General features: G+C 41.6%; 1 protein-coding gene across 1 annotated transcript in view; it reads right to left on the reverse strand.

The window, feature by feature from the left end:
- Positions 1-15,193, reverse strand: part of LOC8036255 (neprilysin-2-like) — a 76,086-nt gene that overhangs the window by 22,479 nt on the left and 38,414 nt on the right. The window contains exons 5-6 of the mRNA XM_040220010.1: positions 11,934-12,127; positions 1,730-1,906 (exon numbers count right to left, since the gene is read on the reverse strand). Of these exons, the coding sequence (XP_040075944.1) occupies positions 1,730-1,906; positions 11,934-12,127 (371 nt within the window). The remainder of the gene's footprint in view (positions 1-1,729; positions 1,907-11,933; positions 12,128-15,193) is intronic.

The following is a 15,193-nucleotide window of genomic DNA, read 5'->3' on the forward strand; positions in this document are numbered from 1 at the left end:
TGAAGTGCGTTATTTATGACTCTACGAAAACGTAGTGGTGAAGCCAGCATATCGGAGCCGGATATGGAAATAAATTATTGAGCGCGACGTACTGAACTGAATGCCACAAACCCATCAGATAGACCAACCAATATTTGTATTCGTTGATTTTCAACCCCAAAAAGCCAAAGAGAAAAGAAGATAATAGAAATAAGGTTTTTGAAAATTAACTTTATATTTAAAGCGTGGTTTACTTGAACATTTACATCTAATTTAGTTAATAAAAGAATCATTACTCACTTGATTGATATACCTCTAAGCATTCTATTATGCTACGCAATGATAGTGGTTTTACGTTTCTAACGGTTCATTTTCTACAGCACTCTGAATTCGAGGCAAAATTTTGCAGGTTTGCCACTTTGTGTGGTACAAAATGAGAAGTAATAAATCTCCACTGTTTTCCTATAAATATCGTCAGTTGCGTACACTACTACGGCGACAAATAGAGGATGCTTGCGTAAACATATCAGCCTGTAAACAATGGCTAAATAAAAAACAATAAAATCGAAATTTCTCTACATGTCTCAACATGGTGAATTCTAATTTTCGCTTTGAAATTGTTTATGTAGTTCTTAAAATTAGTTTATTTAATTTCAGAAAAAAGAATATCCCAAAAATTTTGTTTCGAGTTAAGTCAAGTTCACACGTGGTGCGCAGCGCTGAAGAAATCTTGTAATTAGTCCCGAATCTAGCACTGATTTAATGCTGTATTTCTTCTAACCGCTGTGGTTCCCTCCACACAATTTGATGTACCGCGAGGTAGCTCGCCAAATTAAAGGTAATCTTATAAAATTTCATGCTGGCGGCGAAAAAAGTGCTTGTGATGCCGAGCTCGATTTCGTCTGCAGCCACAGTGAGGTAACTACAGGTTCAAAGAAAGGTAAGATTTAACGATATTAGACCATGCTCAGTGTTTTGACGAAGCTGCATTGCTCAAATAATCTAACAAGTTGCTCTCAAGCATTGTCACGTTACTGTAATGATAAGCCCTGGGACACCCTTCCAACAAACACCTCAGCTATCAAACTTTAAGCGGTGCTGCAGAAACCACCCACGTAGCACGCCAGGGTAACGCGAAACATAAAGCAAGTTCGGCAATCCTAGGGACCAAGCTTGGGCTTAATAAGGTTTTTCCTTAAAGGTGTTAGTTATTGCCCAAGTAATCTTAGTACCTTTTCTATGGCGTTTTTTTTTTGCCACGAAATTGCCAAATTGCCAAATAATATCCAAAGAAGCCAGGGAACAACCGAACGGCCAGGCAGTAGAGCTTAACTCTGACAGTCGTTTGAAAATGTATGTCAGAAATAAACAAACACTGGCCAAAGAATATCAAGTGTGATATTATACTTAGATTTTGGGGCTTTTAGGGGAAATAAATTGCCAGGCAAAAAAATATTTCTTCAAAGAGCTGTGCTTCTTTGGCACAAACCTTTTTATATTAGTTATGTAATATAAAGTGATATACGAATGCTAGACTTGTCGCTGTTCCCAGCCATCTGCAAGCGATCAATAAGCATCGCGCTGTGTGTTTGAACAGGCCCCAAGTCTGGCAACCCAATATGAGAAATGTGGTTTAGTTTAAATAAAACCACCGGTGCGATAACTCCACATAATGAGCTGTCAACAACAATTTGCAAGAATGTTGATTTTATAAAAGCGCTGAACATAAAACAGGAAGCACAATACTTACAAATGAAAGGTCCTCCTCAAAATCGAATATAGACTCGGCGACTTCTTGTGGGTCTTTTACTTTCGAGTCAATTCTATTTACCATTCGCTGAATGTACCCCTTGTAGAGAGTTTTTTGTTCTCTATTTAATGCCTGCAGAGCTTGCTTAGTGAGCGGATCGGTCGACGGTTCCTTCATCTGGAATATTAAACGTATTTTTGGACTATATTCGCTCTTTAACTATTTCGATGATGTGTATTCTTGACTTTTTTCTTTTGTTTTTGTGTATATTAAGTCGAACGCTTAATTATCCAGATCAATGAGGGTAGAAGAAACACATCCCTCGAATATAAAGTAAGGCACGCACCTCTATCGCTTCCAATGTGCGCCTGTGAAGAGGCACTATAAGTTTTGAATATTGCTAACAATGCCTTAGTGAAAAAGTCATTTGTATGAGAAATTTCTTTGTGTCCAATAAACACACGTGAATCATACAAGATATATAAGAACATGTAGGAACCATATGAGAACTATTTAAGAACTATATAATATATTTATGAACATATAAAACCCATTTAAGGAACGTGTAAGAAACTTCCTACAAGTTTCTTATATGGTTCTTATGTGTGACTATATGTCTTATATACTTCGTATACGGTTCTTTAATGGTTCTTATATATCTTGTATGACTCATATGTGCTTATTGGACACGGAAATTTCTCATGCAAATAAGATTTTTCAATAGGTTGTTACCATTCGTTTGTTATGTTTCTTCTCGGAATTACATGACTACTCTGGTTTGCCATTAAATTTTGCAGGCATGTTGAACTAAAATCAAAAGGTGTACATAAATGCTTTTCTTTCTAACAATGATTAAGAGAGATGGTTTAAAATGCAAGGTGTGTAAAGCAGTAGATAAAATGAGTACATTTATGTTTTTCTTATAGTTTTATTTCTTGTGCTTGTACCCCACGCTCCAGGGGTCACTTAAAAGGCCTGTAGTATATACCGAAAAATAAACAAATGAAATGAATAATTATGTGTATTTTTAAGTCGTAGAGTAAGAAGGAAGCTGAACTTCGTCTCAACGCAAGAATATGTTTGGCTTCACCCTCGATCATTCTACAGAGGAGCATTGTCCAGAATGAAGCTTATGCGCACTATTTGCTGCTTCCAATTGTGTGTAATACGCGTATTTATGTGTTGATTTTTTTTACATTTTTCCGTGACAGACAGTTCAAATAAAATTGCCTAGCAGAAAACAACCACCCTATAGAGAGTGGTCACGGTAAATGCACTACGATGGGGTTGACTTATGTATGTTGCGTCTTTTGCGTTCAGATAGTTCGCACGTGCTTCACCATGCCAACAAAATCAGTCGTTCCGAGCTTACGTTCTCACGCAATACAGTGGCAGATAAGCTACCAGCCATCAACTAGAACTGATCGCAACATCATCTGTCGCTAAACAAGGTCTTCATTTTTTCCCAACTGTACAATATCGCTGCGACATTATGAACGGAATCAGCAGCGCCACACGTTAACAGGACCCGACCGTCTACACTTTCAATGAGCAAAGGACAACCTCAGGTCTGTAACGCTTTGTGATACGCTTCTGCGTGCAGATAGCAATGCTCCATTTCCAGCATCTCTTTAAAAATCAAGCAGTCTATACCTTTTAGTGTTTTAGTGCACATGATGTGACGCTAAAATTGGGAAGCGACGTCGAGAAATATTAAGGCCCGGCTACGAGGGAAAATCAACTTTACGACATGTGTAAAGTCCAATAAGAACCTCGATGAAGATTTCTCAGAGATGTTCATGAAATAAAAACGCAACTACAGCAGACGTACGTAAAAATTACTGAGGTCTGTTACCATCCTGAATGTGCACAATATTTTTCAAAGGTTAGAATATCAACTTCAAATTTTCGCCAGGCTTTAGAAGTTTGGAAAGATAATGGTTATTTACGTTCTCATCCTGACAAGCTGGAAGATTTTTCTCGGCGACACAATGTTTTTTTTAAAAATATTTATAATTTAAATGACTGGTTGCCCGTGCAGTCGCTAAATCTGAGAATAATGTCTGTTTTATGCTTTCAAAAGTTCTCAAACTCAAAAATGCAGAGAACCGGTATTCGCGGATACCGACTTGACGCGTGTTTACGAAACAAGTGTCGAAGGGTTATAGGGAAATTTGTTACATCAAAAACCCAAAACTAAAAAGAGCGTTTCGTTCATGAAGGTTCATTAGGGATTAAATTAGAGCACTTAACGTTTTAGTGGACAAGAAATGTTCACAGTCACAATGCAACGCCCGCAAGAGAACTTCAAATTCACGGAATCACAGAAAAATCTGATGGCATTTTAAAGGGATACTGAAGCGAAACTTGAAATACACCTATTATGGTCAGAAATAGGTTCCAATATGATCAATGATATTCATAAATCATAATCGCGCGTTTGTATTTTGAACGGATGGCTATATTTTTCACCCTGATGGGCCCGATTGGGCGCGCGCTCAAAAATCGGCCATCGGAGAGCGCGATGCGTCTTGGGATATTGGGCGCATTCGTGACGTCACTTGTGCCGGTCGGGAAAGGCTACGGCGTGAATGTTGTGGTTACGAGCGTTGCCACTTGGTGGCGCGTCGACGATTTACGACCTGTGACAACGTGGCCGTTTGAGATGTGCAAGGGCTGCACGCACGCTGCACCACGGGACCACGGCAAGTCGGCAACCACGGCAGCACTGACAAAACCAGCTCTGAGGCCGGATTCTCAAAGCGAATTCACGACGAAAAAAGTGCGTACGACAAATTTGAGAGAAAACCCGTGCTCTCGAAACGAAATGGTCGTAACCTTTGCGCAGGTTACGACAGAATCCTACGACAGCTCCGAAGCTGTCTTACGCACTTTTTACGATCAAATCAACAAGGCCGACAGCGTCGCTCAGTTACTTGGTATCGGCCACCAACGGACATTTATTTTTCTTCGTGCTCTTCTCGTGCGACCCGACTTCAACCAGCAAGAAAAAAAGAAGGAGTACTTAAAACAGACCACGATCAAGAACGCAGGATCCACAAACACACGAGAAGAGCTACAACAGCCACGATTCTGCCGACCGAGCGAGCTCGGCAGAATATAGTAAGCCTAGCAGCAACATCGACTCGGCGCACCGTTGCTCCGGCGGTCCTTGGCCAAGACCGTCTGTCCATGACCGGCTGGCCTGCTGAATGGAATATGCACGCGCGACCCTTGTGGACCCTTATCCGGATGAGTAGTTTGATCCCTGAACTAAATTTCAGAGGTCAATATTTTCCCCTTGTCATCTTGATCTCCTTGTTTTCCGAGACAGCGGTGACGAACGCTGTCGTCGAAAAGGGACTCTCATTGATTCTATCTCCTTGTTTTGTGTGATATAGAGCTCAAATAAACGCCATACGGATTACCTTGGCAACTCGGTATGTACACTCTGTTATTAGTATGCCATTTTTATTCTGACTCGACGCTACGTCAGTGTCGAGCTATAGCAGTTCGTGGGAGCTACGCGATGTCGGTCTAACCTTTCTTTGCCGAGTGTCATGTCAGTATCGAGTTGCAATCGTAAAAGATCGGTCCAGAAGCGCTTACCGAAACGCGGTCTAACAGAGCGAATCCAGCACTTCGATCAAACGCGCGTGTCCGCTCCGAGTGTGAACAGGTATTTGGCATTTGCGTGGCCCTTGCTGACACCCTCGTAGTTCAAACATATCCTTTTTAACGTCGGCTTGCAGCTCGCGATTCGCAGCAACTAATACCGGCCGTGCCAGAAGCATGCTCGGGCCGTGTCGTGCAAAGAGCCGCAACGAGAACGAGCTCACTGTGGCCAACTACGCTTTGGCTTTCTCCGCCAAGGCTTTGCGAACGCGTTCAGGCCTAGGCGAATTCTGCCGGCACGCCGTATTGTCGCAGAACGGCGCTGCTATTTTGGCACAAGTGATGTCACGAGAACTTCCCCCCATCCACCAGATGAGAATTTGAAATCGTTTAATTATGTTTAAAATTAGTTCTCCTGTGTTTTACAGCGCAATATTTATATTTCCGAGGTGGTGCCTGTCCCTAGCCCATATTTATGCAACAAGATCGGCGCTAAAATTTCGTTTCACTACCCCTTTAAGATAGCGCAAAATATATTTAATTTGATTAGGATGTGCTATGTTGGCTCTGCGTAGCGTGACCAATTGTACGAACTAACTAGTATGACGAAATATTTGCACCTAATACACCTGTTCTTCAGCAAAATAGCAAGTGTCTGAGCAATCATATTAATTTATTGTTGCTCTCCTAAGGAACTCGATTCGAATATGCGTCTCAGTTTTCTTAAGGATTATCACAAGTGTGATAAAAACGCGTCAGATTTTGCTGTGCTACCTACCAAATTATGTTTAGCTGTCTCCGTAGTGCTGACAGAGACATGACTTTCCAAGAAATTGCGAGGTCATAAAATGTGCATTCGTGATTCGGAGTAAATAGTATATTGCCATGGCAAAGCCGCAAACATGTGGAGACGTTGTGGGTTCTGTTCCTGATTAAATTCAGTTATTTTTTTAACATTGCTTTTTTGCTTAGAACTAGTATGTGTACGTTTACCGATAAGTCACCAAAACCTTATCCATTGCACTTTTTATCGGCCTTGAAACGTTTTGTCAAACTGTATCGAGTTGTATCGGTGTCTTGTGTCCTGGATTTCCAAACTCCCAGTTTGATTTCGCAATTATACCTACACGAATATTATCTGGTTTCAATATTTTCCTATTTTTTGTATTCATTTGAAAGCAACGAGTTCTTATGCTTTTGGCAAGACTTGAACTTTGCGCAGCTACTTACTGAGCAAACGAGAATAATCTCCTCGACTGCCAGTGTTCTTCATCCAATGGCAACAAAGTTTTGTGAACTCGTGGAAGAAATTTTCAGTCTGCGAAGTCTTTGTGTTAATTTAACACTTCACATTTTCATAAATATCGAAGGAGTCTTCTTGTCACGTTTGTCAAGTACATTAGTGATTTCGGCAGAGCCGATTTTGATAGTCTTAACCGTGAAATATAGTCTTAACCGTGAAGGGACAAGTACCTTCAGTAATTATTAGCGAGAATCGCTGAAACCAACCGGTTTCAGTTAAAAAAAGGGGATGCATAATTCTGTACGAAGTACATTCCTCTACGTCGTGTTGCAAAGTAAAGCTTAAAATTATAGTGGTCTAACGCTGCTCTAATACTGTCGTCTATTAAAAAAGCGCTTGTTTAAAGAACCTAGAGAATGGATGACCTGATGTCCTAAATCGCTGGACAGGATAATTGTTTGGAGCTGATCAAGACAAAATGGTTATCAATGTTTCTTAGAAAATTTTTTTTCAACTCAGAAGAAAAATTGATACGTACGGCCAACCCAAAGCAGTTCTCGAGCATTATCAATCGTTAAAGTACTCATAAACACAATGAAAAAAAAATACCGAAGGAGAACCATTGTTCTCCAACGATTGTGCAATTTTGCTAAATGAAAGTTTTCGTAACCCCTTTAGTAATCTGCTAAACGCCAGTTCATTTGTATTTCCTCATTCAAAGTTTTTCACTATGTTTTCAGTGCCTTTAACGCCGGCGGTATTATTAAGACAACAGATCTCTATATTTTTGGCCTTGGGAGGTGACGATATAAAACGCAATTGTTTGAAAACACTCAAATTGTTTTTTTTAAATGTTGCCCTTGCTGCAACAATTCTCAATTATTGTCCTATACAAAATGACTAAAAAATAATGAAGTCCTGATCTGCAAATCCGATGTCCATTTTCCGCACAAATAATAGGTCAATCTTTGAAATCATGGGGCATAATATTTAAAAAGATGTATCACACTTCTTAAAGTCCACGTTCTTTTAGTTCTGACCAGCAAAGATTCTGGAAATCATTGTCGTGAAATAGACAACGCTCAGTTTTTATTAATAACATCCATTCTGCCATTGATGGGAGATATCAGACTGACTGCACCTTTTTGAACTTCTCAAAGGTGTTCGCCAAAATATCTCTTGAACTTTAAATATATAAGCTTGGCGCTCTTAATATTGACCCTACTATTTTCTTTTGGAAAGATAACTGCTTAACTAACCGATTACAATGCTTAGCCGTAAAAGATAATGACTCTTCATCTTTCTCTAACTCCGCTGTACCACAAGGCCCTGCCCTGTGTTCCCTCACGTTTTTGATATGCATGCTGTTTTATATTAATTCGATCATATTTAATAGAAAATATTCGTAAAAGGTACAATAGTGGGCTGTTTGCATGTGACTTATACGGCCAGGGGGGCGGCATAATACAGGGGAATAATCCTCACAGTAAGCCGGACAACTAATTAGGACTTCCTAATTACATTTTTAGATTACTGAGAAAACATATGGTTCCAATTAGAAACTTGCTGAACTTCATTGAAAACCATTATATCAGTAAAACGAATAAAGATTTCAAGCACTTGGCAAGCGCGGTTTGTGCTTTAAAGCTACTCGTGCTGCAGGCGCAAAGCTAGCGGTAGAGAAAACGGGGATGTTTAGATGATCATCCGCATTTTCCTAACGCTAGCTTGGCGCCTTTTGCACGAGTTCTATAACGACAATCAAAAATTTTGATAGGTTTTAGGTTGCCCTAATTCTTCTTTTTTGATTCAAAGTAATAAGAAAGAATAATGTGAGCTCATAAGTGGCATTACTGAGGAACAGTTGAAGCTAAAAATGCGTTCAGACACATTACTCAACGGGTGCTAGTTTGTAAAATTAATGCAGGAGAAAAGTGGTATTGTGAGACACTAATATTCAATCGAATTATTAAGCGTCTAAGTTACTCTGCACACACCAATCTTTCTTCGGGATCTACTGAAATCAATGCATCTAACAATGAATGTTTCATTTATAAATCTCAATACCAGCAGATGAAGCAATAGAATCCTTAAAGCTGCATCTTGTTCTACAAAAAAACTTAAGTTTTGGAATTGGATCTTCTGTCTAAATGTGTTGAGTGTGGGTATCCAAGAAGCAAGAACCGTCTTCGATGGCGTCCAGGCTCTTTCTTCCCACGTGCTCATCCCCGAGCACCGGCTAGCCCCGCGCGCCCGAAGACGATCTTTATTCGTTTCTATGCCGACAAGATATATGTGTTATCACTGTAAAAATTGTAAAAAAAAAAGCAAACGAAGGAGTTCACTTTCGGTCTTATGATACAGCCTTTTGTTTACTGGGAGTTCAGTGAAATTCATGTAATCAGTCCGTGGGAAACTTATTCCTTGCCACTCAGGCTTTTGAAATATCATAAGTAAAGTTATTTTTATATTTGTGCCACAGCTTCTATTTGGAGATAATTTAGCCGTATTCAGCCGTATTCAGCCGTATTCACCAGACGCCTCTGTTTAATTGCTGAATAGCAACGTCATCGATTAAGATGATAACGTGGCAGCTGCTAACCACACCTAAGTAAGCACTCGGTATTAACCGACTTTGTTTAGGCATAAGTCGCCGAGAGCGACTTAGAAAGCGACTGAAATATCTTAATCGTGGGTAAGGCAAGTTTAGCCGGTGTTTAACGGGTGACTAGCGGTTCGGCGCCACGGCCGACTGCTATTAACCCTGTCCGCCAACGCTAATGAAATGCTTACCGCCCTGCAACCCTGCGGGACACATCCAGAAAGTTTCGGAACGGCAGAGAAAGCGCTAAAGCGAACTCGGAAAGGCGCTGGACGACCAGAGAGCCTGCATGAACAGCGCTTCTATATTTGCGCATGTCGCTGGCTATGCGGCTTCCGTGTTTTCTCCCTTCATTTGTTTTTTACTTCGTTTGGAAAACACTATCCCAGGCCATTAGCCTCTCGTTATGCCATTTTATTTTGCTAATAGATATTTAACTATTAGTTTTTACGTGATGAAGTCCCAATTCATGGAGTGGAGTCAAAGTGCGTGGTTGGATGACCCATCTTTTTATGCCACTTCGGCTTGTTCGTCCCGAATAGATGGTAACCCACTTCGCGCTCGTGAACATCGCAGGGCCTAGTAGTCACTGCCAGTTACTCCTTAGTCGCCGGTTCTTCGTTTAGCACGCGACTACGTAGACGTGCTACTAACTTTAGAAGAGCGCTAGTTTGTCACGACTGGTTAATATGGCTGATTGAGTATAAACGTATCTGTAGGTTAACTTTCGTCTACCCTTAGCCATTGTTGGAAATATGATCAGTGTCGTAAACTAATCTTTTATATTTTGGAAACACCATTTTAGAGCATCATACCCTGTAGTGATTTCAGTAAATTAGAGCAAACATTTCTAAAGAACTGGAAGCGTGAAATCATTAAGAGTATTAAGTTAATCGGACAAAACAAAAGCGAATTTATACTATTGATTAGAAACAATTATTATCATAACTTAAAGAAACACTGAAATAAAAATTCGGATTTAAAAATAAAATTTTAATAAAATGCTATAAACGAAAAAAAGATGTTTGCCTCAATATTTGCGCCGTTAGACACACATTATGTGGAGGTAGCCCTTATCTACTGCCAGCCCATAACAGCAGGTGCTTAGGTAGCTGAGCTCCGTTTCTTGGCTCTCACTGCATATAGAGATAATTGATGTGGGCAATGTTTATTGAAAAATAGTTTCGCCGTTCCGCAGAAGTCTTTTATTTGGCATTTTTTTTTGTGTTTGAGAAACACCCTCTATAGATAGAGTGATAGTCTTTAAAAATATGATTAGATCGTCCTTTCTAGTTCTTGTTCAAAGAACAAACATGGCTGCTGGCGTCTGCGGCGAGAAGTTTTTCACACCGGGTGACTTGATGAGTTTGTCTAGTTTTATGAGAGCGAGTCGTTTCGCGTTCACCGATATATTCAAAGAAGGATCTCAACCAACGTAGTTTGCCGTAAACGACTGTCGCACGTACACGCCTTCGGAAGCGCTGTGCTAGAGCTTGTTGTCATGGCCGGACTGGCTTGACGGAGCGCACTGATTGGCCTGTCACGACGATGACTTCGCGCTTTTTTCGCCGGAGTCCAATCGGCGCGCTCCGCGAACTTTCCGCTCCAACTTTGTGTTTGACGAGTTTCGGGCACCAGAAGTGTCAGAGGGTGACTTCCACAAATTTTTTATTGAAGTTCGGAAATCGTTGCACTCCCCCTTTAAGCCTGCGTCCCACGTTCACCATTTTGCTCGATCTGACTTGAGTTGCTCGTTTGAGCACTTTGATGCCGATTAAATGCGTCCGTTCTCGTAAAAGCGGCCCTCCTACTCTGAGAACCGTGCAACCGTCTTGATTGCTAACATGGTTTAAGTACCGAGAGGTAACCTACACAGGTAAGGATCTGTGAGCCCTTTTTCTTGAAGCAGTCGAATGTTTGTCTCGCGACAGGTTTGTCCAGTTCTGTTTTCGACATTTCGCTGCGGAAGGCCTGTAGCTCTCAAGTTTTGTGCAGTCATATGGCTTACTAGAGTGAATCTGCTTAGGCCACATTTTAATTGTGCGTTATGACGCCCACCCAAATTGCTTGTGGAAGCAATGAAAAACAGAAAAAAAAGAAAGATCATCAAAACGGAACGAATTGCAGACTTACTTGAGCAATATTTTAGTTCTTTAGGTCGTTTTTTATCGCACATCCTCAGATGCTGGCAGACGATTGTATTGGACCATGGCTTGTACATGATGGACTGCTATAAGCCGGTTTCGTGGTCGTGTCTTCAATGCGTTGCAGACAGTTTTAGACAGGAGCGGGATAGCAGACGGACGAAAGCGATGGCGGACGCGGACGTGCCGCTTGGATGACCGTGTCGTACGGGCGTTGAAGACGGTGGTAAAGGCTAGTAGAATAGCGGACGATGCCGCAGGCTTCCGCGCGTCTGCTCGCACGACTACCAGGTGGTGTCAGACACCAAATTAAACGCAGCGGTCGACGTGACAGAGATACATTAGGTTTGCGATTATGTTCGATCAAAAAACCAAGCCGCTCCAGTAGTAATGGCGGGGCCACTGATCTGTGGGCGGGACTTAGAGAGGACCGTGACCTCCAACTAAAAAACGTCTAAAAGCGTAAATATGGCCCAACGTTTCTTTTTGTGAAGAAAACGTGCCTTATCAGGCCGTTTCGAAAAACGTTTTTTTTTTCATTTTATAGTATCCCTTTAATGAACTCATACATACTCGGTTTTATAGTAAAAACATACTTACAACTACAGCGTATTTACTATTATCATTCACATTGATATCCACAGTTATTCCAAGAAGGCCAAGGAAACCGACGTCCTTCAGAAGTCTTGTAGATTCAGCAGGTTTGGATTTAGGGTCAACCTTCTTCGGCCAATTACCAAACTTTTCCTTAAATAACTTCTTGATTTCGCTGTTTTCACTGTCTCGCGAGTACCCTAAAATGATTATTGAAAACATCAGCAAAATTGTGTTTTATGTCCTTTTTTGAACATACAAATGAAAACAAACAAACATGTGTGCTATGCCAAAAACGCGAGCTATGCAATGCATTTTATCCCTAGAGCGTTAACATGAACAAAAGCATACTTTGTTTTTTTTTTTGCATAAATCTTGTATTAATTTTATTGCTAAAAAATTAAGACCGAAAACACGACTTTTGTGGCGATTAATGATGCAAATGACATAGATGTCCGTCCTGTTTAATATTTTATGCGCTCCGACTACACCTTCTAGACAGGTCTTGATTTGTCTTGTCTTTTCCTATTCTGCTTCCGCTTTATTAGGAAAAGAGGCTTTAGTGGACAAGCACTGTCAGAATTTAATACGCGCAGAAGAATAGTCGATAAATAGTGAGTTTTTTTTTATGAATAATTAGGTTATCGGCAAAGGGGGTTATTTTCTGTAATGGCTGCTGTAGTGATTAATGCAATATACGTTTGCAATGAAATCAAGTGAAATTCTTGCGGGTTGAGTTCTATGATATTAAATTACTGCACCTTATGCTTGAGTTCTATGATATTAAATTATTTCACCTGGTTAATGATGGTTTACGAAGGATCGTTTCTGGCAGTCATGAATAAACCTGGTGACTCAAATATCTGATGCTTTTAAATACCGCGAAATACTTTGGAAGCTAAGTGGTGTCAAGCAACGAAAGAGGTATATATAAAGAGAGGGAGAAAGAAAAAAAGAGAGAGAAAAAGAGGCAGGGTAATGGTGGAAAACAAACCAGGAGGATTTTATTCGATGTTTCGACTTGAGCCAGGTTTTCGTCAAGAGACCTGTCTCAGGTCCAAATGTCAAATAAAATCCTCCTGATTTGTTTTCCATCGTTTCTAAGCATCTCTAGCTGATACGCCTTCGGCCTCCAAGCCAACATGCTCATATATATATATATATATCACGGGCATGGTGGCGGGGGGCCGAAGGCGTGGGTATAAAGGAAGAAAAGTACCCTTAGTGAAAACATCAACAACGGACGATTTAATCGTCGACGTTTTGGCCGGAGTCCGGCCTTCCTGAAGAAGGCCGGACTCCGGCCGAAACGTCGAAGAATAAATCGTCCGTTGTTGCTGTTTTCACTAAGGGTTCTTATATATATATATATATATATATATATATATATATATATATATATATATATATATATATATATATATATATATTGTTACGAGCGTTCCAGCCGTTGTCCTTTTCCTACTGTCCGTACTTCGTCCTCCTTCTCCTAATGTCCCCGTTTGTCTTCTTCACTTTCGCCCGTTACAATCGCCCCCCTCCAAGGGACTGTCCGTCCTGGACAGAACCAACGTAGTCATCGCGGGACACATAAAGTTTGAGCTGACTGACATGAGCTGTCAGAGTCCGGTGTTTTCCTCATTTCGCAATTCCTCGAGGTGATATGTGACAGGACCGAGTTGCCTGCTTATTTTGAAGGGTCCGCAGTACCTCCCCCAAGAAGTTCGTTTGAAGTAATCGGTATAGACTATCTGGGACAATTCCCAAAATCAGAAGATGGCAACAGGAACATAATTGTGGCCATAGACAACTTAACGAAGTGGGTTGAGGTAGACGCAGTTCCCGACACGTCAGCGACACACCTCGTCAGTTTTGTGAACAACCATCTGGTGTTGCGGCATGGGACTCCACGAATGATCATTTCTGACCGAGGAACATCGTTCATGACTCGTGATTTCAAGATGTCCTTAGGAACTACGGGATTGAGCATGCAGTGGCTTCACCCTACCACCCCCAAACAAACGGATTGGTAGAGCGCGCTAACCGTACTTTGAGCGATATATTAGCTGCATTCGTTCATTCATCCAACAAGAACTGGGACCAAGATATGACACCGCTGCGTTCGCACTAAATACATCCCGTCAAGAAACAACGAGCCAATCGCCTCTTGAGCTGGTGTATGGAAGGCTTCCCACGCTTCCAGAGGAGACAGGGATGAACACGGCGTGGACCCGCCGCGCGCGGGACTATGAATGCGATTTCTCTGGGCGACTACACGAAGCAAGAGAAAGAGCTCGACTCGCCATGCTTCACAAGCAGTCACATTTCACCCAGCGCCTGCGCACTGGAAGTTCTGGACCATCGTTGAATTCAGGAGATCTAGTGCTTCTTCGAAGCCACCTCAGACGGCCGCAGCGATCCGAGAAATTGCTCCCAAGGTACTGCGGACCCTTCAAAATAAGCAGGCAACTCGGTCCTGTGACATATCGCTGAACTTCGGGATCCTTGATGGCATCAATGAAAGCAGAAGTGCTCATCACGTGGAGTGTATCTTCAGAGCACCTTACCAAAGCCTTCCTCGCCAATCTCTCGTTTGCAATGCGAGGGGCGAGGCGATCGTCGAACTGCGTAAGTATATTTGCAGCGTCAGTCAAGCTCTTCTCCGCCAACCAATTGTAAAGCTGTTCAGTGAGTTTCTCCCTATTGGGTTCCAGATTTGCAGGCTGGGAGCGGTCGTTCATGCTGAACACCCCACCGCTGCCACCAAAATGTTTCGAGCGTTCCAGCCGTTGCCCTTTTCCTACTGTCCAAACTTCGTCCTCCTTCTCCCAATGTCCCCGTTTGTCTTCTTTACTTTCGCCCGTTAATATATATATATATATATATATATATATATATATAACGGGCATGGTGGCGGGAGGCCGAAGGCGTGGGTATAAAACTGAGAAGAAACAGTGGTACTGTGTTTGGGGCCGGAACTGGACCATCAACTTCTCTTTTATTTCCAGGTTCTGATATCCATTGTATTTCTTTTTACTTCTAGGTTTAACATTGTTCCCTTCCAGGTTTGACTCATGCATGCCTGCATGCACACAAGTGACCGTGCCGCCTTTTCTTTTTTTTTTTTTTTTTTTTTGAGACAGCACTTCAGTTTGCGCGTGTAACTTTCGTCTATTGTACGCTATCGTCTATATACACTCCGTGCGGGAACTATAGGGGGCGCTTTGAAAAACGCGCGCAGCGCCGCTAGCGGAGGAGCTGGCGTT

The sequence above is a fragment of the Ixodes scapularis genome, unplaced genomic scaffold (assembly GCF_016920785.2).
Source record: "Ixodes scapularis isolate PalLabHiFi unplaced genomic scaffold, ASM1692078v2 PGA_scaffold13__105_contigs__length_92229423, whole genome shotgun sequence".
In the NCBI taxonomy this organism is placed as follows: Eukaryota; Metazoa; Arthropoda; class Arachnida; order Ixodida; family Ixodidae; genus Ixodes; species Ixodes scapularis.